Source organism: Tupaia chinensis, unplaced genomic scaffold (genome assembly GCF_000334495.1).
Source record: "Tupaia chinensis unplaced genomic scaffold, TupChi_1.0 Scaffold000168_1, whole genome shotgun sequence".
NCBI classification, from domain to species: Eukaryota; Metazoa; Chordata; class Mammalia; order Scandentia; family Tupaiidae; genus Tupaia; species Tupaia belangeri.
Window position 1 is genome coordinate 2,388,219 of NW_006159643.1, and position 23,396 is coordinate 2,411,614.

At 43.1% G+C, this 23,396-nt stretch overlaps 1 protein-coding gene across 5 annotated transcripts in view; it reads left to right on the forward strand.

The window, feature by feature from the left end:
* Nucleotides 1-5,144: 5,144 nt before the first annotated feature.
* TMEM19 (transmembrane protein 19) overlaps nt 5,145-23,396 on the forward strand; it is a 26,905-nt gene continuing 8,653 nt past the window's right edge. For 2 of the 5 annotated variants that reach the window (XM_006146190.3, XM_027770925.1), the window contains exons 1-5: nt 5,156-5,206; nt 5,734-5,884; nt 8,146-8,259; nt 20,424-20,561; nt 21,307-21,561. In XM_006146190.3, the coding sequence (XP_006146252.1) occupies nt 5,156-5,206; nt 5,734-5,884; nt 8,146-8,259; nt 20,424-20,561; nt 21,307-21,561 (709 nt within the window). Of the gene's footprint in view, nt 5,362-5,733; nt 5,885-8,145; nt 8,260-20,423; nt 20,562-21,306; nt 21,562-23,396 lie in introns of all 5 variants that reach the window. The other 3 variants (XM_014586920.2, XM_014586922.2, XM_014586919.2) reach the window with 3 other exon arrangements.

The following is a 23,396-nucleotide window of genomic DNA, read 5'->3' on the forward strand; positions in this document are numbered from 1 at the left end:
AGTTCCTTGTCTCTCTTCTCTTCCATCTCTGTAAGCTTTGCCATTATGAATGTTCTGAATTCTTTGTCAGACATTTCCATGACTTCCATTGAACTGTGTGCAGATGAAGAGGAGTTATCCTTTTCCCTTGGCAGAGAGGTATTTTCCTGCTTCCCCATATTTCTTGTGGTCCTGCAGTGATTTCTAGTCATCTTGTGGGTGGTCGATTTCGTCCCAAACTTGGAAGTTCAATCACACGAGTTTTCTATACTGGAGGCTGAATTATCAGTGGGACCTCTTCATTCCTCCCCTTTCCCCCAAGATGGCTAGATCGCAGGAGCCATGGAGCTGGTTCTTGAAGAAGGGCTGTTCTGTTCCCTTCCGCCTCTCCTGGGTGGGGAGTGGGAGAGGGAATTATTAACAAGATAAAGGGCTAGGCGGGGCCAACAGGCCCAGAAAGATGCCTCACCTTAAACAAATTTTAAAACGCAAAAATTAAAAAAAAAAAAAAAGAGAGAAAGAGGAGTCAGAGACAGAGACAGAGGTAGAGAGAGACAAAGACAGATACAGAGAGAGGAGGCCTGAGAGGAGTCTTCCTACCACGTGAGTTTTCTATCTGGGTGGGTCTTTTTTATTTTTTTTTTTAAGTTTTGCTATATGGTGTGTGCACTTGGCTGAAAGAGGGTGTGTGTGTGGGGGGGGTGGGAAATCACCCCTCTCCCCACAAGAGCGATGGCCAAACCAAAACATCTTCTCCATTCTCTTGGGATTCTGGGTACACGTGCCCATTGCGTTTTTTCAAGCCATCGGTAGGAATCCTGCAGCGAGGCATGTGAGATCCAGCGTCTTAATCCGCACCACCTGGCCCCCTTAATGCCCTTTTAGAATAAGTTGAATCTGTTACAGCAAATCAGTCTTCAGACTGTTCCTAGCCTTTGACCTGGGTCTGTGTTCCTGGGTCATCCTGTGGCATGGCAGTTTAGGCAACTGGATCTCACACAGCTGACAGTGTGGTTTGAGTCCCAGACCCAGTGACTTGAGCATCCTGCTGGACTCAGTGTACATGCCCAAAATCCTGAAAGAAGGGAGAAATAGACAAGGAATTTCAGTGTGACCATTTCCTATGGGGAGTGCTTTCTCACTTTCTCTCTTGTTCTCGCTCTTTGGTGAGCATGTATGTCCCCTGGCAAAATTAAGGGGAAAAAAATTGTGCCCCAAGAGGCCAGCTTCAAGGCCTAGTGGTTAAGGAAGCTGGATCCTATATGGCGAACTGCGTGATTCAAGTCCCAGTCCAGCAGATTGAAAAACACTCTAAGCATATGCATACCCCAAATCCTGACAGAACAGAGAAGTGGAGGTAAAGGGATTTCAGCACGACAATACCCCATCTAGGGGTGCTCTCTCTCTCTCTCTCTCTCTCTCCCTCCCATCTCTGATGAGTGCACACACCTTCTGGCAAAGTTTTTTAAAAAGAAATTGCACTCTGAGACTTAAAAAACAAACAAACAAACAAATCTAGGCCAGCCAGTGGAGTGGTTATTAACATGGCTGAACCTACATGGCTGACTGCAGGTGAGTACTGGACTCGGCAGTTTGGAAAACATGCTGGGTGAGTGTGCATGCGTGCCCCAAATCCTAAATGGAAAATGGAGGAGAGGGGATTGTGACATGACTATCCTCCCTGGGGAATGATTTCTCACTGTCTGTCTATCTCTTTGCCTCTCTCCTGCGAGCACATGCACACCAGAGCAAACAATCTCGGGCCAGCCCAGAGCATAGTGGTTAAGTTCTATATATTAGGAGCCAGATCCCACATGGCCCAGTTTGAAAACTGGTCCCAGTGGCTTGAAAAATCCTCCAGGCATGTATGAGTGCCTCAAGTCATGATGAGATAGAGTAATGGAGGAAAAAGGATGGTAGCGTGACCACACCCTATGGGATGGGGAACTCTATCTACCTCTGTGGAATGCATATTCTCTCTAGCAATTAAAAATAAATTGGGGGGAGGGAGCAGCAGATGTCATGGTGATTAAGGTGCTAGACTTCCACATGGCTGACCACAGTTCAGTCCAGGACCTGGCAGCTTGCTTTCTCATTTTCCCTCTCTCTCTCTCTCTTTCTCTCTATCCTTCTCTGGTGAAATAAAAATAAAAATCATAATTATAATAATAAATATTAAATATTTCTTTTTAAAAATTTAAAATAAAAATAAACCTTTAGGAACCAGCTAGGAGTGGAGGTTAAGGTGACTGGATCCCACATGGCCAATGAGGTGGTGTGAGTCCCAGACACAGAGGCTTGAGAACATGCTGGGCACATGTGTGTGCATGCCCAAAATCTCGAGTGGAGAATGGAAGAGAAGGGATTACAGTATGGCCATGACCCCTGGGAGGTGATTTTTCACTTTCCCTCTCTCTGTCCTTCTCCGTTTCTCTCCTGAGAGCACAAAAACTAAAAATAAATAAAGCAAACCTTTGGGCTTAATGTCAAGAAGGCAGACATGCACCTATCTCTTAGATTAATTTTCAGTTTAATACATCATTCAGCAAATATTCCAAGTCTTGTTCTTTAACTCTTTTATCTCCTGAACTTTCCATTTTCTTGTTCTTCCTAAGCACCAAATCCTTATAAACTTTCCTTAGCTTGGTCACTTAGCAAACTCCTTATCATCTTTTTTTTTTTGGAGAGGTTTTTGCTACAGGGCGCGTGCGCTCACCACACAGATAGAGAGAGACATAGAGACAGAAAGCGAGAAATCACCCCCCAGAGGGGATGGACACGCCGCAATCCCTTCTCCATTCTCCTCTCGGGATCTTGGGCACGCACACGCAAGCGCCCAGCATGAGTTTTAAGCCACCGGGTCCGGGACGCGAACCATGGTCGACTACGTGGGAATCCAGCGACATAGCCATTATGCTAACTGCAGGTTCCCATCTCCTTATCATCTTTTAAGTCTTAACTGGGACATGCTCTCCTATGTGACAACTTTCTTATACATGTCAAAATGATTTAAGTGCTTTTCTCTTTGAGTTCTATTTTATACATACATATAATAATGTCTATATCATCTTATAAATGTTGCATGTCTGTTTTCATCTTGTATATTCCTTCACAAGGCAGAGGCTGGATCTGTTTTTTTGTTTTGCTTTGTTTTCTCTTTGGTGGCCTTGGAGCTCTGACATGCATATTGGGTACTCAAATGTTAGCAGATTTCAGAAAAATCTAATCCCCTACCTTGACTTAAATTCAAAGGGATTGAACATAAAATCCAGTGATATCTTCCTAGCAAACAGAAGGTGCTTTTTTGTCATTAGGATGGTTTCTGCGATTGCTGTTATCCATCAATTGTCTATCTTACAAAAATCCAAACTTTGGGGCCGGCAGGTGGCATAGTGGTTGAGGATGTTGAACTTCCACACAGGTGACCGCAGATCTCATCCCCGACCTGGTGGCTTGCTTTCTCACCTTTTCTCTCTCTTCCTCTTGCTCTCACTCTCTCCTTCCCTGGTCAAATTAAGTAAATAAAGTTAAATAAAATAAATCTTTTTAAAAAGAAATATCCAAACTTCTTTATATCAAAGAATATACTTAGCCCCAGCCTAGGTGGTGCAGTCTGTAGTTTATTGGACTGTGGTGCTGGAAGGCACATGCTGATCATGAATTTAGATCTCTGGTTCACCTGAAAATGCATTGTGCACCGGGAACCAGGAGTTAGCATAATGGCTATGTCGCTGGACTCCAACGTAGTTGACGGTGGTTTGCGTCCTGGACCCGGTGGCTTAAAACTCACGCCGGGTGTGTGTGCGTGCGTGCCCAAGATCCCGAGAGGAGAATGGAGGAGAAGGGATTGCAGCGTGATCATCCCCTCTAGGGGGTGATTTCTCGCTTTCTGTCTCTCTGTCTCTGTCTGTCTGGCAAGCGCACGCACCCTGTAGCAAAAACCTCTCCAAAAAAAAAAAAAAGAGAGATTAAAAAAAAAAATGCATTGAGCACCAAGATCCTTACTGTAGCATGACAAGCAAGATCTTACAGAGGGAACTTTTCTTTTTCTCACTTGCACATTCATGCACTCTTTATCAAAAATGAAGTAAATAAAGAGCACATAGTTTTTTTTTTTTATCTTTATTTATGTATTTTAGTTAGACCAGAGAGGGACAGAGTGAGGGTGGGAGAAGGGTGAGAAAGCAAGCCTCCAGGTCCAGGACTTGAACAGTGGTTGGCCATGTGGGAGTCCAGCACCATTAACTACTACCACCTGCTGGACTCCACATAGGTAGTTCTTTATATTATGAAATTAAAGATTAGTCGTGTTAGGGTCAACAGGAGGCGTGATGGTTGAAGCACTGGACTCCCACATGGCTGACCACGGTTCAAGTCCCAGATCTGGTGGCTTGCTTTCCCATTTTTCCTCTCTCTCTCTGGTGAATGAAATAATAATAATAATAAATAATTCTAAAAAATAAAGTAATTCCTAAAACACGATTGTGTACTATGTCTGGAACTGATTTGTCTTCTTACAGTGTTAGCAACTAATTGAAAAAATTCAAAAATAAAATGTACTTGCCAGTTACTTTTAATCTACGCAAAAAAAAAGGTAATTTCAAATAAAACGAAATCGGTCACAAGACTTGAATTTTTAATGCTAACAAGACGTTTCTCTTTCTAAATGAATTGATTGAATGAACATACAGTAAATATGAGGGATGTGGGGAACCGATATTTCCATAATTGAGGCAATGATGTGAGAGCTCAATAGCAGACACTATGTTCAGCGTTATTTTTCTAAGTCTCTAGCAGCCAGCACATTTTAGGTAATAAGCAATATCATCATCTTAAATGATTTTCTGAGTCACAAAATGCCACTTCTACCACACACTATAACCTCCAACCATGAAAGTATTTGCCATGAACTCTTCTTCCTAGATTAAAAGAACATTCGCATATCATACTTGAAACGGATTTACTGGGTCTAAATTCATTCGTATTTCATCGCTGCTTTACTACCCAGGTGGTGGTTTCACTTGTTGGCCTTTAAGACGTACCTAAACCCCAGGCCCCAAGTTTCCAGATGCCTACACTGAGAGACACCGGAAACGCAGCCTGACGCAGGTCTGGCCGCTGGGCTCGCCCTTTAAATGCTCACGTGAGCGAGGCGCTGGCCTCTGGGCTGCGGCGCATGCGCTGCAGGAGGCGCGCCACAGGAAGCGGAGACGCGGTGAGGCGTGGGGTGAGCCCCTGAGGTCTCGGCCTCGGCGGTCTGGACCCGGGCCCTGCGCGGCACTGGCGGTCGTCGCGACGTCACCGTGCTGGGCCGCGCCGCACTCGCTGCCGGAGCTCGCTCCAGGAGTCCCAGGCTGTCGCTCCGTGTCCGCGGAGCCACGGGTACTGGCGTGGGCGGGGGCCGCGGCGCGGCGGGGGCGGAGCTCCCAGTCCCGGGCCGCCCATTGGCTGCCGCGCCGTCTCGTTCACCGTTCTGGTCCTGGAGTTGAGTTGCAGAGCGACCAGCCGTCGGGAGTCCGGGCTCTCGGGGACCATGCGCTTTGCTTTTCCACCGAGGTGTTGAGTGCAGCACACCAGTTGGAGCGCTCCACCCTCAGTAGTTTCCGGAAACAATATGGGTTTCTATTATTATTTTTTTTAATTTTTTTCGGTCGGTGGAAGATGTTGGCATTCATGTTCACTTCTAAACGAACGACTTGTTGGCATCCTAAGTGATTTTATTTTTCTTAGAACGGTATATATTTTCTCCCCCAGGTGCTCATATCCTTATTTTCCATGCCAGATCTTGAGGACAATATATGCAAAAGATACATGAAGATGATAACTAATATCGTTATATTGAGCCTGATCATTTGCATTTCTTTAGCTTTCTGGATTATGTCAATGACTGCAAGCACCTATTATGGTAAGTGTGAACATAGTTTATTAGTTTCACGTGCCCTGTGAAAATCAACTACTAAAGACTGCATAATATTTACATTGGCTACTTGAAGGATTTGTCTGCTGTTTGGTCACTTAAAAACAAGAGTTGGTTTTTCTTTTTTGGAGAGGATTTTTTCTATATATAGGGCGCATGCGCTGGCCAGACAGACAGAGAGACAGAAAGCGAGAAATCACCCCCCGGGGAGGATGGTCACACCGCAATCCCTAATCCTTTCTCCTCTTGGGATCTTGGGCACCCACACACACGTGTCCGGTGTGAGTTTAAGCCACCGGGTCGGGGACTCGAACCGCGGTCGGCTATATGGGAGTCCATATGGGAGTCCAGTGAAATAGGCATTACGCAAACTGCTGGTCCCTAGATATTTTTTTTCAAGAGCTTGAAGCTATTGTGCATAATTATAGGTACTCTGAACTTAAATCTTTAAGGTTTTGAAGCTGCTTTAGAACATAAGCATGCCTGTATGCAAACTCTCTTGGTACCCTTTACAAAACAATACCAGTCAATTCACAATAAAGGAAAAAAGGGAGAGAAGATGAACTTTTACCAATGTTTGTATGGCATATGCCATTTGGGATCTTCCTCCTCTGTGGAGAGATGTGAATGATTAAGTGTCCTCCTAGGTACTGAAGCTCTCCAGCTATTAGTTCATAAAGATTTACAGTAGGAATTGCGAAGGGAATTAGGGAGCAAGATTCAGCATTAGCTATGACTTGAACTAAATAGAATGACCCATAATTTATAAACCAAAGTGTCTCCTGGGGCCAGGCACCTAATGAAAATGAGTGAAGCTGTATAGATCTTTGCATATTAAACAGATGGCTGTAGTTTTTACTTCCAGAAATATGATTCTTCCCCACTTGTTGAGTATTTGACCTGTTTTATCTTTCATTTTCCTATTTTTGATAGAAACGGGGACAAAAGCAACAGTTCACTGTTTTCTTCACTGTAAAATAAATTACTCAACTTGGTGGTGTCTGTCAGGAGAGGTAGGGCCTTTAAATAGAAAACTCATGGCCTGTCTGAAGGAGGCAGCCTCTCTTCTCTTTCAAATAATTCTGACACGGGAACCAGAACTTCTAGTTTCTTTGTTTTGTTTTGTTTTGTTTTAAGGTTTTGCCATAGGGGGCGTCCACTGCTGGAGAGAGAGAGAGAGAGAGAGAAATACAGTGAGGGGGAAGATGAGAAATCACCCCCCAGGGAAGATGACTACTCTACAATCACTTCTCCTCCATTCTCCTTCAGGGATTTTAGGCATGCACATGCATGCTCGCCATTTAATTTTCAAGGCAGGACTCAAACTGAATTGGATGACATGGGAATCTAGCTCCTTAACTGCAGTGCCCCTTGCTGGCCCCAGAACTTCTTGCTTTTAAAATAGAAGCCAAGAATCTGGCTCACTAGAGAGAAAGCCACCAGGTATGAGACTCAAACCATGATTCACCACGTGAGAGTCTGGTACCTTAACCACCCCAAGAATCTGAATTTTTATAGGCAATCTCTTCATATTTAAATACTGATTTAAATTTTAAATACTCAGCTACACAAAACATCTGTGAGCAGGAAGCAACCTTTGGAAAAATCCATTTTTAACCATTGAATCAGGTGTGCAGCCTGTGAGAATGTTACTTGCCTTTTTTTTTTTTTTTTAATCTCTCTTAATAAGGAAGAGAGAGGAATAATAATATCCTTTTTAAAATAATAATGTTATTTAACTTTATTGATTGATTGATTTTAATTTGACCACAGAGGGACAGAAAGTGAGAAAGCAAGTCACTAGGTCCAGGACTCAAACCATGTGTGTGAACTCGAACCATGGTTGACCATGTGGGAGTCCACGCCCTTAACTACCACACCACCTGCAGGCCCCATATATCCCATTAAGAAAAGAGTTTGTTTGGTGTAGTCCTTGACATTTAAATGTGCCTCTTTTTTTTAAAAAAAGGAGGACTCAGAAATTAATTTCAAATCTCCCAATACCCATGTTTGAAATATCTGTTATCACAAATAGTTGTAAATGGTTTTTAAAACTTGAATATGACCTGTTCAACCATTTCCCAGTAAGAGTGCCCTTCTGAAAATATATGAGTCTCACATATTTCATTTTGGAGATTTCATCTTTAATTATGACAGCATTTTAATCCAGAGTGCCATTACCAAAGCTTACTGTTAAAACTAGCCTGTATAGACGGCCATAATTTATGCTCCACTTTTATCTTTTGCAGGTAACTTCCGGCCTATTTCTCCTTGGCGTTGGCTGTTTTCTGTTGTTGTTCCTGTTTTGATTGTTTCTAATGGCTTTAAAAAGAAAAGCCTAGATCACAGTGGAGCTTTAGGAGGTATGTTTTTATTTTAAATGTTTAAAGTATATAGTAAATGTTTGCTCATATAATTTAAACTCATCTTTTCTAAATCTTGATTATATGAGACTGCAAATCACAATGTTATTTTTAGACTGATCATTTTTTTTAAAACTTTGCTGTAAGGCAAATATATTTGAAACTTAGCACTGTCACCTGTTATTGACAGCACTGGCAAATCACCAGACCCCTAGGTGACTTTCTCCTTCGCTTACGAAATGCGGTAGGTCTCGCAGTAATACCTTATGGGCTTATTGGTGAGGCGCAAACAGGATAATGTGTGAGACAGTACATCTTTGTAAACTGTAAAGCAAGATATAAATGTTCACTGTTCATGGTTATCTGACTTTCAATCATCGTTTCTATGTGAATGGCTATTAAATTAGCATTGCCTCATTTGTTTCTCCACATCTCTGCTTATCTTACTCTCTCCCTCCAACCTCCGCATACCTCATCATATATACATTTCTTAAAAATATTTCATTTTATTCACAATTATCTTTTTTTTTTTTTTAATTTGACTGGAGAGATGTGGAGGGAAAGTGACAAAGCAGGCGGCCAAGTCCAGGACTGAACTGCAGTTGGCCATCTAGGAGTCCACCTTCACCACCACACCATCTGCTGGCCCCCACATATAAACTTTTAAAAAACAGAATTGCAGGACCAGCAGGTGGCATGGTGCTTAAGGTGCTGGACTCCAACTGCAGTTTGAGTCTCAGACCAGGCTTCTTGCTCTCTCACTTTCTCTCTCTCTCTCTCTCTGGACCACACATTCCCTATAGCAAATTAAAATAATAATAATAATAATAAACAATTTTTATTAAAAAAAAAAAAAAAAAAAAAAAGAGTTGCGGGACCAGCAGGAGGCATGGTGGTTATGCACTGGGCTCCAAAATGGCCAACTGAGATTCAAGTCTTGGACCCAATGGATTGAGATGCATGCTGGGTGCATGTGCGTGAGTGCCCAAACTCCTGAAAGGAGAATGGAAGAGAAGGGATTGTGGTGTGGCCACCACCCAGGTGGTGATTTCTCACTTTTCCTTTTTCTGTATCTGTCTTCTCTCTCTTATACTCCAGAGAGCACACACACTCTATGGGAAATACCTAAAAACAAACAAAAAAAAAGAGTTGCAGCAAATTTAGTTTTGCAGATCTTAGTTGACTTTAATTGTGATTCTAGAATCAGGTATGAGTTAAAAATAACTCAGAATGCTGCACACTACCACATGTGCAAGTTATAAATTAAACCTAGTGGAAAAGCAATGGCATACAGAAACAACCTGATGATTACAGTCAGCATTTGCCTTTGTGGTCATGCTTTAGCAGCTTTAAGCCTTTCCTTGGCTTGCAGGTTGGCTGCTGTGTTTGATTGAGGCTCAGTTGCTTGGTTACCAGGTTATAAAGCTAGATTGCATTTTGGTATAAAGGGAGGCTGCTTTGGACTGGATTTTATCACCCAAGTTTATAGAGGTCTGGTTAGACAAATTTAATTCAATTGAACATTACTGATAATCGTCATTCGCATCAATGGAGAAGTATATAGAGGCATCTTAATTTGCTTTTGTATTGCTCATAAAAATACCTGAGGCTGGGTGACTTACAAAGAAAGATTTATTTGACTCACAGTTCTGGTGGCTAGAAAGTCGGGGAACCAGCAGTTAGCGTAATGGCTATGTCGCTGGACTCCCATGTAGTTGACCGCGGTTCGTGTCCCAGACCCGGTGGCTTAAAAAACTCACGCCGGGCACGTGTGCGTGCGTGCCCAAGATCCCGAGAGGAGAATGGAGGAGAAGGGATTGCGGCGTGACCATCCCCCCTGGGGGGTGATTTCTTGCTTTCTGTCTCTATGTCTCTCTCTCTGTCTGTCTGGTGAGCGCACGCGCCCTACAGTGAAAATCTCTCCAAAAAAAAAAAAAAAAAGAAAGTCCAAAGGTATAGGGCTGGCTGCCATAACCTTCCCTGGCTAATGTGTACCTGAGTGGAGGTGCTGTGGATTAGAGAATAAAGGATCCTTGGGTGGTCAGGACTTTGCAGCTAGCTATTCACATGTATTCACATGTTAATGGCATTCATAGCTTTACGACCTTGTTTTGTGCCTAAAGGTCACGATGTTTGCTCAGATTCAGGCCTCTCCCTACAGCTGGCATCAAACTGGCCTCCATCACAACATGGTTGACAGAAGCAGAGAGAAGGGTGGGCATGTGCCGAGAGAGAGAGTCCTGGGGCAGCCATCTTCCTTACAGAACAGTCCATTCTCTTTAAGAACTAACTTCCCCTTTTTTTTCTTTTTTAAAAGAATTGCTTTATTTAACTTTATTTATTTATTTTTAATTTGACCAGAGAGGGACAAAGTGAGAGAAAGCAAGAAAGCAAGCTGCAAGGTCCATGACTCGAACCTTGGTTGGCCATATGGGGGTCCAGCGCCCTTAACCACCACACCACCTGCCAACCCCCCCCCCGCCACCTTCCCCCCCGCCTTTTTTCTAAAGAATTATTTTATTTAACTTTATTTATTTATTTATTTTAATTTGACCAGAGTGGGACAAAGTGAGACAGAGAGAGAGAGGGAAAGTAAGAAAGCAAGCTGACCGGTCCAGGACTCGAACCATGGTCAGCCATGTTAGAGTCCAGTGCCCTTAACTACCATGCCACTTGCTAGCCCCAAGAACTAATCCCTTCTTTTAAGAGCTAGAACTCACTGTGAATCTGAACCTCCTTAATACTTTCATGAGAGTGTTGGGACCAGCAGTTAGCGTAATGGCTATGTTGCTGAACTCCCATGTAGTTGACCGCGGTTCTAGTCCTGGACCTGGTGGCTTAAACTCATGCCGGGAGCGTGTGCATGTGTCCCCAAGATCCTGAGAGGAGAAGGGAGTGCGGCCTGGCCATCACCCTTGAGGGATGATTTCTCGCTTTCTGTCTCTCTGTTTCTCTCTGTCTGTCTGGCGAGCGTACACACCCTAGAACAAAAAGCTCTCCAAAAGAAAAAAAAAAAAAAAAGAGAGAGTGTTGCCTCCCTGATGCAGTCACCATCCTACTGGGCCCCACTTTTTAAAGGTCTCACCACCTCCTTAACGCTGAGGACTAAATTTCAGAACATGAACCTCTAGAGAACAAACCATAGCATTTCACTCCTGTCCCTCAAGATTTATGTCATTTTTCGCATATAAAGTCTAATGATCCCATTCTGTGAGTCCCGAATTTTGTTCCAGCACCAGCTCAAAAGTTTAATATGAAACAAATTACATGTTCCCAAAATGCAATGGCAGGTCAGATACAAGGTAGACATTCACATTCTACAAAACTGAAGGAATGACAGTTTCCAAGCAAGTCTGAAATCCAAGAGGGCAGACATTCAGTCTTGAAATCTCTTATGCCATATCCTGGGTACACTAAGGGGGTTTGCGTCAGGCAGCATTGTCCCTCAAGTCTTGCTGGGCTCCGTTCATGTTTCAGCTTTCTCCAGCTGGAGCATCACACCTGCCACTCCTTCATGCTGGTGCTCCATGCTCATAGCTCCCCAGTATTGGGGTCTTAAAGCCATTCTTCCCTGTTGTTCCACTAGGCTTTGCTGATACAGGGATTCTCTGTGGTAGTTCCGGCCCCACATTTGCTCTTGTGTTAGTGGAAGCTCTCCGCAGTGTTTCCATCCTGTGACAAGTCTGGGTGTAGGCTGTCCGAAGCTTTTTTTTTTTTTTTTGCCATAAGACATATACACTCATCAAAGAGCAAGAGGCAGGGAGAGAGAGTGAAAGCATTCTCCAATGGTGCATGGTCACACTGCAATCCCTTCTCCACTTCTTCCTGTCCAGATTTGGGGCACACATGCGCATACACCCAGCATGTTTTTCAAGCTTCTGGGGCTGAGATTTGAACTGTGGTTGGCTGTGTAGGATTTTTCTGCTTCATTGCTAGGCTGCAGAGCCAGCCTTGTCTGAGTCACTCTTTGGGATCTCGGTGGAAGTCTTCATGCCTCCACAGCTCTTGAATTCTGCAATCCTCCAGAATTAACCTGCAAGTGCAGGCTGTCAGGGTCAGCTACTGGCACATTTTGGAGCCTGGGGTGGAACAGCAATCTTAAAGCCCTTCTGAGCTCCACCTACGGCCACCTGAAATACAGCCAAAGCTGATGAATGCTTTACTGTGTTGCTGTGAGAGCAAAGTCCTATGGTGACTCAGGTCAGAGGATCTGCCCAGGTCCAATCCCTTGAGACTTCTGCTCTCCTAGGCCTCTGGGCTTATGATGTGAAGGCTCTATCAAATGCCTTTTGGACTTTACTTCCATTTTCTTGACAATTATCACCTGCATTTCTTCTAGCCATGCTAGTCTCTAGCAACCAGAGTATTGCTCCACTTTTCTCTGCCATACAGGTTTTTTCATTCTTTGCCACATGGCCAGCCTGCAAATTTTCCAGATTGTTCTGCTGTACTTTCCTTTTAATTATAAGTTATATATATATATTTTTTTAATTATTTAATTTTGTTTATTTATTTATCTAATTTGACTAGAGAGAAACAGAGAGAGGGAAAGTGAGAAAGCAAGGTGCCAGGTCCAGGACTCGAACTGTGATGGGTCATGTGGGAGAGTCCAGCACCTTAACCACCGTGCCACCTGCTGGTTCCCTTATAAGTTATGTCTTTTAAGTATTTTTTTTTTTCTGCCTGCATCTTACTATATACAATTACCACTAATGTTATAGCTCCTTCTATTCTTTACCTTGAAATCTTATTCGTCAGCTCTTTATCACTCTTAAATTCAATATTCACTAATTAGGACATGAACATGTGGGAATGAGATTCTTTGGTATGACTAATACTGATGACCTTTTCTCCAGTTTCCAATAATTTCCTCATTTCTATCTGACACTTTCTCAGAAGAGCCTTTACTGTCCATATAGCTACCACCATTGAGGTCACACCCACTTATCCAACCTCTAAAAAGTTCCGATTCATTTCTAAACAATTCTTCAGAGCCTTCATTAGAATCTAGCTCTTCCAGGGAACCAGAATCTAGCTCTTCCAGGGAACCAGCAGTTAGCGTAATGGCTATGTCGCTGGACTCCCACATAGTTGACCGCGGTTCGCGTCCTGGACCCGGTGGCTTAAAACTCACGCCGGGCACGTGTGCGTGCATGCCCAAGATCCCGAGAGGAGAATGGAGGAGAAGGGATTGCGGTGTGACCATCCCCCCTGGGGGGTGATTTCTCGCTTTCTGTCTCTATGTCTCTCTCTGTCTGTCTGGCGAGCGCACACGCCCTATAGCGGGAAAAAAAAAAAAGAATCTAGCTCTTCCTAGCCTTCTCCTCAAATTTTTCCAACCTCTATCCACTTACCCTATTCCAAAGCCTCTTCCACATTTTCAGGTATCTGTAAAAACATTATCTTGTTGACTATGCCAGTTTCTTAGTTCACTATTGCTTTGCTGACAGGAATACAGAAGAGAATGGTGGGCATGTGCAAAGAGAGACGTGGGGGCAGTCATCTTTCTTAAACAAGGCACTCTTGCAAGAGCTATTAATAATAACCCCTTTCGGGATCAGCAGTTAGCATAATGGCTGTGTCGCTGGACTCCCAAGTAGTTGACCACGGTTCGAGTCCCGGACCCAGTGGCTTGAACTCACGTTGGGCGCGTGTACGTGCGTGCCCAAGATCCCAAGAGGAGAATAGAGAAGGGTGGATTGTGGCATGGCCATCTCCCCGGGGGGGGATTTCTTGCTTTCTATCCTCTGTCTCTCTCTGTCTCTCTGGTGAGCGCACGCGCCCTATAGTAAAAACCTCTCTCTAATAATAATAATAATAATAACCCCTTTTTAGGAGAGCTAGGACTTACTGGGTCTCAGGAGACCTCCTTAATCCATTCATGAGAGTGATGCCTCCATAATCCAACCACTGCCCACTCAGCCTCAGCTATTTTCTTTTCTTTCTTCTTCTTCTTCTTTTTTTTTTTTTTTTTTGTAGAGATTTTTGACATAGAGCACATGATGGAGAGAGAGACAGAGACAGAGACAGTGAGTGGGAAACTGAGAAATCACCCTCCAGGGGGATGGCCATGCTTCTCCATTCTCCTCCCTGGATCTTGGATATACATGCTCATCTGCCTGGTGTAAGTTTCAAGTCACCGAGTTCAGGAGTTGAACTGTGGCTGGCTAGTTGGGATTCCAGCAACGTAATTGTTACTCCCATCTGCTGACCCCTCAGGCTCAGCTCTTAAAGGTCTCACCACCTCCCGATGTCTTTAGATGGGGACCAAATTTTAACACCTGAGCCTTTGAGGGACAAATCATTATCCAAACTCTAGCATGAGGCATGAAGGATAATGACAGTTCTGGGCAGAAAACAATGAAAGCTGCAGGAAATAAAAATGAACTCTCTTAGAGTGAGATTAAGTGAATTATTGTCACTGAGAAAGATTATGTGGTTCTAGGCTTCTTACTACTTTATGAGGCATTCACATTAAATAGGACTCAAGGGACCAGCAGATGGCATAATGGTTACATCTCTGGACTCTCACGTAGTTGACCATGGTTCGAGTCCCAGACCAGGCATCTTAAAACTCACCCTGTGGGCACACACGCGTGCATCAAATTCCCATGAGGGGAATGGAGAAGGGATTATGGCATGGCTTACCTTCCTGGGGAGTGGGGGGCAGTAATTTCTTGCTTTCTGTCTGTCTGGCAAGCACACCACACACCATATAGCAAAAATCTCTCTTAAAACCAAACAACAACAAAAATAGGATTCAAACCTGATAAAGTTGTTACTTTGCTGCCAACCCATATGAATAGAAACTAGCAAATGCAACAAGGAGAACCATGTTACTAACTTTCATTTTAGTAGTAACATAGTTTCAAGTGAATATAGCAAAAATGTGATCTATACTTCTGTTAAAAAGTATCCTAGTATAATATGCTACTTGATCTGCTTGAGGATAAAAGATACTTAATAGATTATATATTCTTTACTTAATAGATTATATATTCTTTAAGGGCAAAGAGTATATCTTATGCCTCTCCTTCCTACATGTCTTTGAATAGGGATAGACATATAATAAATGCTAAAGAAATACATGAACACTAATTTTAAAATCTCTGCTCTTTTTTTCTTCTTTTCTTTTCTTAAGAGGTTTTTACTATAAGGCGCGTGCGCTCGCCAGAAAGACAGAGACAGAGAGACAGGAAGTGAGAAATCACCCCCCAGGGGGGATGACCACACCACAGTCCCTTCTCCTCCATTTTCCTCGGAATCTTGGGCACACATACACAGGCACCTGGCATAAGTTTAAGCCACCAGGTCTGGGACTCGAACCACAGTTGACTATATAGGAGTCCAGCGACATAACCATTACACCAACTGCTGGTCCCTATCTCTGCTCTTTTCTAAATCATTTTGTTCTATGAAATATTGGCACGTTATTGTTTATAGCTTTTTTCCCCTTAAACATAGACAACTGTAATGCTAATTCAAAGTGTATTGTAGTAGCTGGGAATATTATATATGGGAGTATGACTACAAATTAAATTCCCAGTGTTATAATTTTTCTATCTGTAAAATGGGAAGGAATAATAATATAGCAGTGGTCCCCATCCTTTTTGGCATCAGAGACTGGTTTCATGGAAGGCAATTTTCCATGGACGAGTTTTGGAATGATTCGAGTGTGTTAAATTTACTGTGCATTTCCTTTGTAGGATTATTATATTGTGATACACAATGAAATAACTACAGAGCTCACCACAAGGTAGTATTTGCAGCCACTCCCCAGCGCTAGCATCACCACCTCAGCTCCACCTGGAACCATCAGGCATTAGGGTCTCCTAAGAAGGGTACAGCCTAGATCCCTCACATGTGCAGTTCACAGTAGGGTTGAAGCTCCTATGATAATCTCATGCTGCTTCTCATCTGCCAGGAGGCAGCGCTCAGAGAGTCGTGCGAGTGGTAGGTAACACCTGTAAATGCAGGTGAAGCTTTGCCTGCTTGCTGCCACTCCTTGCTGTGTAGCCTAGGTCCTAACAGGCCATGGGCCAGTACCAGTCTATGGCCAGGAGTGGGGACCCCTGAGCTACAGTGCTGAGTTATCATAAAGAGCTATCCTTGTGAAATGTTTAGTGCAATACCTGGCACATTTAACAAGTATTTTATAAATGTTATGCTTGCTTTCCTTTTACTACTGTTCACAGTCACAAAGATTTTTACTAAGGTTTGCCACATCATGTCTTTAGTGTTCTTGGAATTAGGAAGTAAGAATTACAGGGGCCAGCGGGTAGCATGCTGGTAAAAGCACTAGGCTCCCACATGGCCGGCTGTGGTTTGAATACTGGACCTGGCAGCTTGCTTTTTCACTTTTCTCTCTTTTTCTCTCTCTCTCAGTCTCTGGTGACTATAACAAATTAAAATAATAAGAATAATAAATTAAAATGAAAATAATTCTTTTTTAAAAAGATTTGTTTATTTAATTTTATTTGTTACTATTATTGTTTTGAATTTGACTAGAGAGAGACAGAGAGAGAGAGGGAAAGTGAAAAAGCAAGCTGTCAGGTCCGGGACGAAAGGAAAAAGCCACCCCCCCGGGCCCGGAACTTGAACCATGGTCAGCCATGCAGGAGTCCAGCACCTTAACCACCACACTATCTACCAGCCCTAGATTAAAATAATTCTTAAAAAAAAAATGTTGCCTGCTGAAGTGGAGGGCTCTTGTCTCCTAGAGAGGGAGAGTATTCCCAGCATCAGTAGAGATCGCATGAGGGGACGTGAGAGACTGTGCTTATAGGCGGTGAAGCCTGTGCAGGTGATTTGCCTGAGGGTGCATTGTCTGTGCGTTGTTAACACAGTTCTGTTTACCGAAGGTTTTCTTTTGAACACCTAAACGTGAACATTATGCTATCACCCTTTTAACTTGAGAAGATTTTTGTTTTTTGAGTTTTTTTGAGAGGTTTTTGCTATAGGGCACATGCGCTTGCCAGAAAGACAGACAGAAAGATAGAAAGCAAGAAATCACTCCCCAGGGAGGATGGCCATGCCGCAATCCCTTCTCCGTTCTTCTCTTGGGATCCCGGGCATGCACGCGCACACATGCGCGTGTGAGTTTAAGCCACCGGGTGAGTTTAAGCCACCCTGTCCAGGACTCAAAACCATGGTCAACTACATGGGAATCCAGTAACATGGCCATTACACCAACTGCTGGTCTTGAGAAGGTTGTTTTTTTTTTTTTTTTAAGAATTATTTATTATTATTATTGTTTTTCAGTTTGACAAGGGAAACGTGTGCGCGCGCACACACACACACACACACACACACACACACACACACACAGGGACAGAGACAGACAGACTTCAGGTCTGGGACTCAAACCACAGTCAGCCATGTAGGAGTCCAGCCCCTTAATCATCATGCCACCTGCCAGCCCAAGTTTTTATTTCATTTGCAAAACCCATTGCGCTTAGTGGCTTACTACTTTTTCCATTCATTCAACACATATTTAGTGAGGGTCCCTTTGAATGCTAAGCACTGTTTTGGCCACGTGGACTATTAACAGTGAGGGCCCTCCCTTCAGTGCAGCGGTTAAGCCCTTTACATAGTGAACCAGGTCCCTCATGGCTAATCATGGTTCAAATCCTGGCCCAAGCTGCTTGAAAAATGTGCTGGGCCAACGCGTGTGCACCAGAAACCCTGATGGGGGAGAAGGGGAAGCCCCATTGGGGGTTTTCTTCCTCTCTTCCTTTGGCAGGTACACATGTCCTTTGACAATAATGAAAAGAGGATTTTAACAGTGAGGAAAATGGATGCAAATGCTGTCATAGAGTTTCCATTTCCAGTTAGGGGGCTGAGTGATAAATAGCCTGAGTTTGAAGCACCCAACCCCAGAAGGAGCTGCTCTAAGTGTAATGGAGATGCACAGCAAGCTGGGGTGCTGCCAGGAGAGGCTGGCAGCGGTGTTCTGCATGGCCTCGCAAGTGTGGTCCTAGTTCTTTCTGGCCGCTGTAGTTCAGGTCCAGTATTCAGTCTTTCGAAAGGATCGCTAGAACCCTCACCATGTTAGGTACTCTGAGTTGATCAGAGCCAAAATTAACTGAACGTTGCTCATTGTCATAAGGGACTGGTATATGAGCCAAAATGCCACTTCATTAATCTGATAAAATGTAGCACTAGCAGGCAGACTGGAATTCACACAGCGCTGTTGAGGCATGCCTTATTGTGTATTCAACCATGTGAGAAGTCAGATTATACTTAGAAGATTGCCTTGGTGCATATGAAGTCTGAAAAACAGTAACATAATTCCACAGGTGACAGGGTCTCCTTCCTAGGGGACAGGGCTCTTCTGGCCTTCACTGTCTACATCTTGGGCTAACTAGTCTTTTGACTCCCACAGTTTTTATCTAGATAGATTACATAAGAAACAGTAGATTCTATTTTAGTTGATTAAATTACCACAACATTCCAGTCCTGCCTTTTCTGCCTCTTGGAGATTACCCAGGTCACCTTGGTTGAAATTTTTGGTATAAATCCCACTGTCAAACAGTTGCAGACAGCATTGTTTTACTCGATCACAAGGCATCTGTTGCATACCCAATTTAGGCTCAGAAGGTGGCCGTAATCCTTGTCTTCAAGTTTTTGAGAGCACCCTGTTTTCATGTATATAACTTCCTTATTGATCATTAGAAATGCATGGGATAAGATATGGAGGTGAAATTGACATGAATATGAGATGGTAGTTACTATCTAAAATTCAGACGTACATGAGTTGCCAAAAATTCCGTTTTTATTGTTTGTTTGTTGGTTTGAGGTTTTGCCACACGGTTCATGCACTCAAAGGAAAGAGACAGAGAGAGATAGTGAGAAACTACTCACCCACCCCGGAGTGGGGGGTGGAATGGCAGTGCCACAATCTCTTCTTCTCCCTCTCCTCCTGGGATTTTGGGCATGTTCGCATGCACCCAGTGTCATTTTCAAGCCGCCAGGTTTGGAACTCCAAACTGTGGTCAGCCATGTGGGAGTCTGATACCTTAACCTCTGTGCCACCTGTTGGCCCCTGAGTTATAGCTTTTATAAGCTTTCCTTGAAATTGGTCACTCATTGAAAAGTGAAGGACTGGGGACCAGTAGGTGGCTTGATGGTTAAGACACTAGACACTCCCACATGACAGACTACAGTTCGAGTCCTGGACCTGGTTGCTTGCTTTCTTACATTCCCTCTCTTTCTCGCTCTGAGTCTGTCTCAGGTCAAATTAAAATAAATGAATGCATAAATAAAATTAAATAAATCTTTTAAGATAAGAAAAATGAAGGACCTCCCTTTCTTTCATTTTTGTTTGCCTGAACAAAATCTGAAGAGCCATAGTAAAGTCTAAAAATATAAAATCACATTTAGGGAACGTATTTTATATTTAATTTCATATAAAATTCAGCATTACTCTTATGGTTTACACAGGGAATTTTGATTAAGGAAAACCATCTTGGGGGACCAATAGGTGGCATGGTGGTTAAGGTGCTATACACTCCCACATGGCCGATGACGGTTCTAGTCCCAGACCTGGTGACTTGCTTTCTTACTTTCCCATTCTCTCTCTCTCTCTCTGTTTAATAATAATGGAAATCACTTCTACTCATTCTGTTGTACAACTTAATTATAAAAAGTTTGTTTACCAGTTACACAAGTGCTCAGCAAGGCTGGAAGCCAAATGGTGACCATGGGTTCAGATCCTTACAGCTTAAAAACATGCTGGGTGAATGCATAAGTGCCCAAGGTGTTGGGAGCTGGAGGTCTGGGCAAAGGCAGTGGTGGCATGATGAGACCCTTTGGAGAGTAACTCGTGCATGTGCACATGCTCGCTTTCTCTCTATATATAGGATGTGTGTATGTGTGTGTATAATGTATGCATAGTATCATTTTTTCAAACGTTTTTCTAAAATAATACCTTAAATTCATATGGCATTGTTTGAAAGGAAAGCAAAATGTGGTAGAAATAAATTTATGAGTTTGTTGAAAATAACGTTCAGTTTACTGCCAGGAAATAGGTTGGTTAAGATGAAATGTGTTGGACATGTACATTTCAGGTTATAATACAAGAATAACTGAAAACAATTGTTCTTTTTTCACAGAGTTAATGTACAGATTGAGTGTAATCCTGTGTTTATATATGTTTCTTTCAGGGTTAGTGGTTGGATTTATTCTAACTATTGCAAATTTCAGCTTTTTTACCTCTTTGCTGATGTTTTTCCTTTCTTCTTCAAAACTCACTAAATGGAAGGGAGAAACGAAGAAGCGTCTAGATTCAGAATATAAAGAAGGTAAAATTAATTATATTTGACATTACTCAGCATAGTAAACTTTATTTCTTCATGACATAAGCTTTTAATCAGACCATGTTGTTTAGAGACTGTCGAAACAGATAAACTTTATGAAAATTATTTTAGTAGCTTAATTAATTTTTTTTTTGACAATAGGAAGTTACAACAGAATTTGAGAAGTCCAAGAATATGTTATTAATTTTTCTACTTTTTAAAGTTTTGTTATTATTAGTAGTAGTAGTATTTTAATTCACTAGAGAGAGACAGAGAAAGTGAGAAAGCAAGATTCTAGGTCCAGGACTCAAACTGCTGTTAGCCATGTGGGAGTTCAGCTTCTTAACCACCACACCACCTGCTGACCCTTATTCTGCATTTATTAATAACAGTTCAAATGTGACAAAGATGTCATACCACTTTTTTAAACTTTAGTCATCTTTCCTTTTTTTTTTTTTTTAAAGAATTATTTACTTAGTTTTATTTATTCATTTATTTTAATTTGACCATAGGGAGACACACACACACACACACACACACACACAGAGGGAGGGGGCGGGAGGAAAGTGAGAAGGCTGCCAGGTCCAGGACTCAAACTGTGGTTGGCCATGTGGGAGTATCCAGTGCCCTAACCACTGCACCACCTGCTAGTCCCCCATCTTTCCATTTTTAAACTTGAATATATAAGTTCCTATAACTGCATGGTTTTCCTTCTGAGGAGAAAACATTTCTTATCCCTGTCTGTTTCCAGGAGGACAAAGGAATTGGGTTCAGGTGTTCTGTAATGGAGCAGTGCCCACAGAACTGGCTCTGCTGTACATGATAGAAAATGGCCCTGGAGAAATCCCCATCGATTTTTCTAAGCAATATACTGCTTCCTGGATGTGTTTGTCTCTCTTGGCTGCACTGGCCTGCTCTGCTGGAGATACATGGGCTTCAGAAGTTGGCACGGTTCTGAGTAAAAGCCCACCACGGCTGATAACAACTTGGGAGAAAGTTCCAGTTGGTGAGTCTCAATTTCAGTTTCTTAAAAAATAACAAGAGGAGGGCCCCAGGCCGGTGGTAGTTAAGGCACTGGATTCCCACATAGCCAACCGTGGTTCAATCCTGGACCTGGCAGCCTGGAAATCACACCAGGTGTGTGTGCATGCATGCCCAAAGTCCCAGGAGGAGAATGGAGGAAAAGGGATCGAGGTATGGCCATCCCCCATAGGAGGCGATTTCTCCCTTTACTCTCTCTGTCTCACTGGCAAGTGAACATGCCCTATGGCAAAAACCTAACAAATAAAAGAAAACAGTTGAATTTAATGTATTTATTTTAAAGCCTTTTAAGAATTTTATTGAGTTTTCTTAATTGGAAAATTGCTATAGACTGACTATTAAATTGGTGATAGCAACATTTACAGAAAATGTTAAGAAGACCTAGATAAATAATATAGGAATATAGAGATTGACCTGACCACAAATATATCAATATGTGTGTGGGGGGGAATGGGAACAATAGTGTTTCTTGCGGATTTATTATATAATCAGTGCTTTAACATGTATCTCATTTTCTTGCTGTTATCAACTATTACTTTTTTTATTATCTCCTTATTCCTTGGCCTCTTTTTCCTCTTCCTCCTTCCCATCTTCTCTTCCTCCTTCACTTTCTTCTTCTCCTCACCATAACAGCTAACATTTTTTTTTAAAAGATTTTTTTTTTTTTTTGCTATAGGGCGCGTGCACTCACCAGACAGAGACAGAGAGACAGAAAGCGAGAAATCCCCCCCCAGGGGGGATGGTCACGCCGCAATCCCTTCTCCTCCATTCTCCTCTCGGGATCTTGGGCACGCACGTACACGCGCCTGGCATTGAGTTCTAAGCCACCGGGTCCGGGACAGGAACCGCGGTCGACTACGTGGGAGTCCAGCGACATAGCCATTACGCTAACTGCTGGTTCCCCTAACATTTTTTTTTAAAAGATTTTTTTTTTTTTTTGCTATAGGGCGCGTGCACTCACCAGACAGAGACAGAGAGACAGAAAGCGAGAAATCCCCCCCCAGGGGGGATGGTCACGCCGCAATCCCTTCTCCTCCATTCTCCTCTCGGGATCTTGGGCACGCACGTACACGCGCCTGGCATTGAGTTCTAAGCCACCGGGTCCGGGACAGGAACCGCGGTCGACTACGTGGGAGTCCAGCGACATAGCCATTACACTAACTGCTGGTTCCAACAATTTTTTGTTTTGAGAGAAATTTTTTTATAGGTTGCATGTCCACATGGCAGAAACAGAGAGACAGAAAGCAAGAAATCACCCTCTAGAGGGGATGGCCATGCTGCAATCCCCTCTCTTCCATTCTCCTCTCAGGATTTGGGGCATGCATACTCACTTGGCATGAGTTTCAAGCTACTGAGTCTGGTACTCAAACCATGGACAGCCATGTGGGAGTCCAGTACCTTAACCACCATGCCACCTGCCGACCCCAACAGCTAACGTATTTGGAATACCTGCTATGTGCAAAACACCATTCTAACTGATTAAATGGATTACCACTTAGTACTCACAATCATTTGAACTAGTTCTTTTATTATTTTCATCTTACAGACAAGGAAACTAAAGCACAGAAAATTAGATAAATTAATAGCTCACACAGTTCAAAATGGCAGAATTGAATTAAAACTAGACCATCTGGGGGACCAGCAGTTAAGAGTAATGGCTATGTCACTGGTCTCCCATATAGTTGACCATGGTTCGAGTCCCAGACCCGGTGGTTTAAACTCACTCCGGGCATGTGTGCATGTGTGCCCAAGATCCCAAGAGGAGAATCTTGGGAGGAGAAGGGATTGCGGCATGGCCAT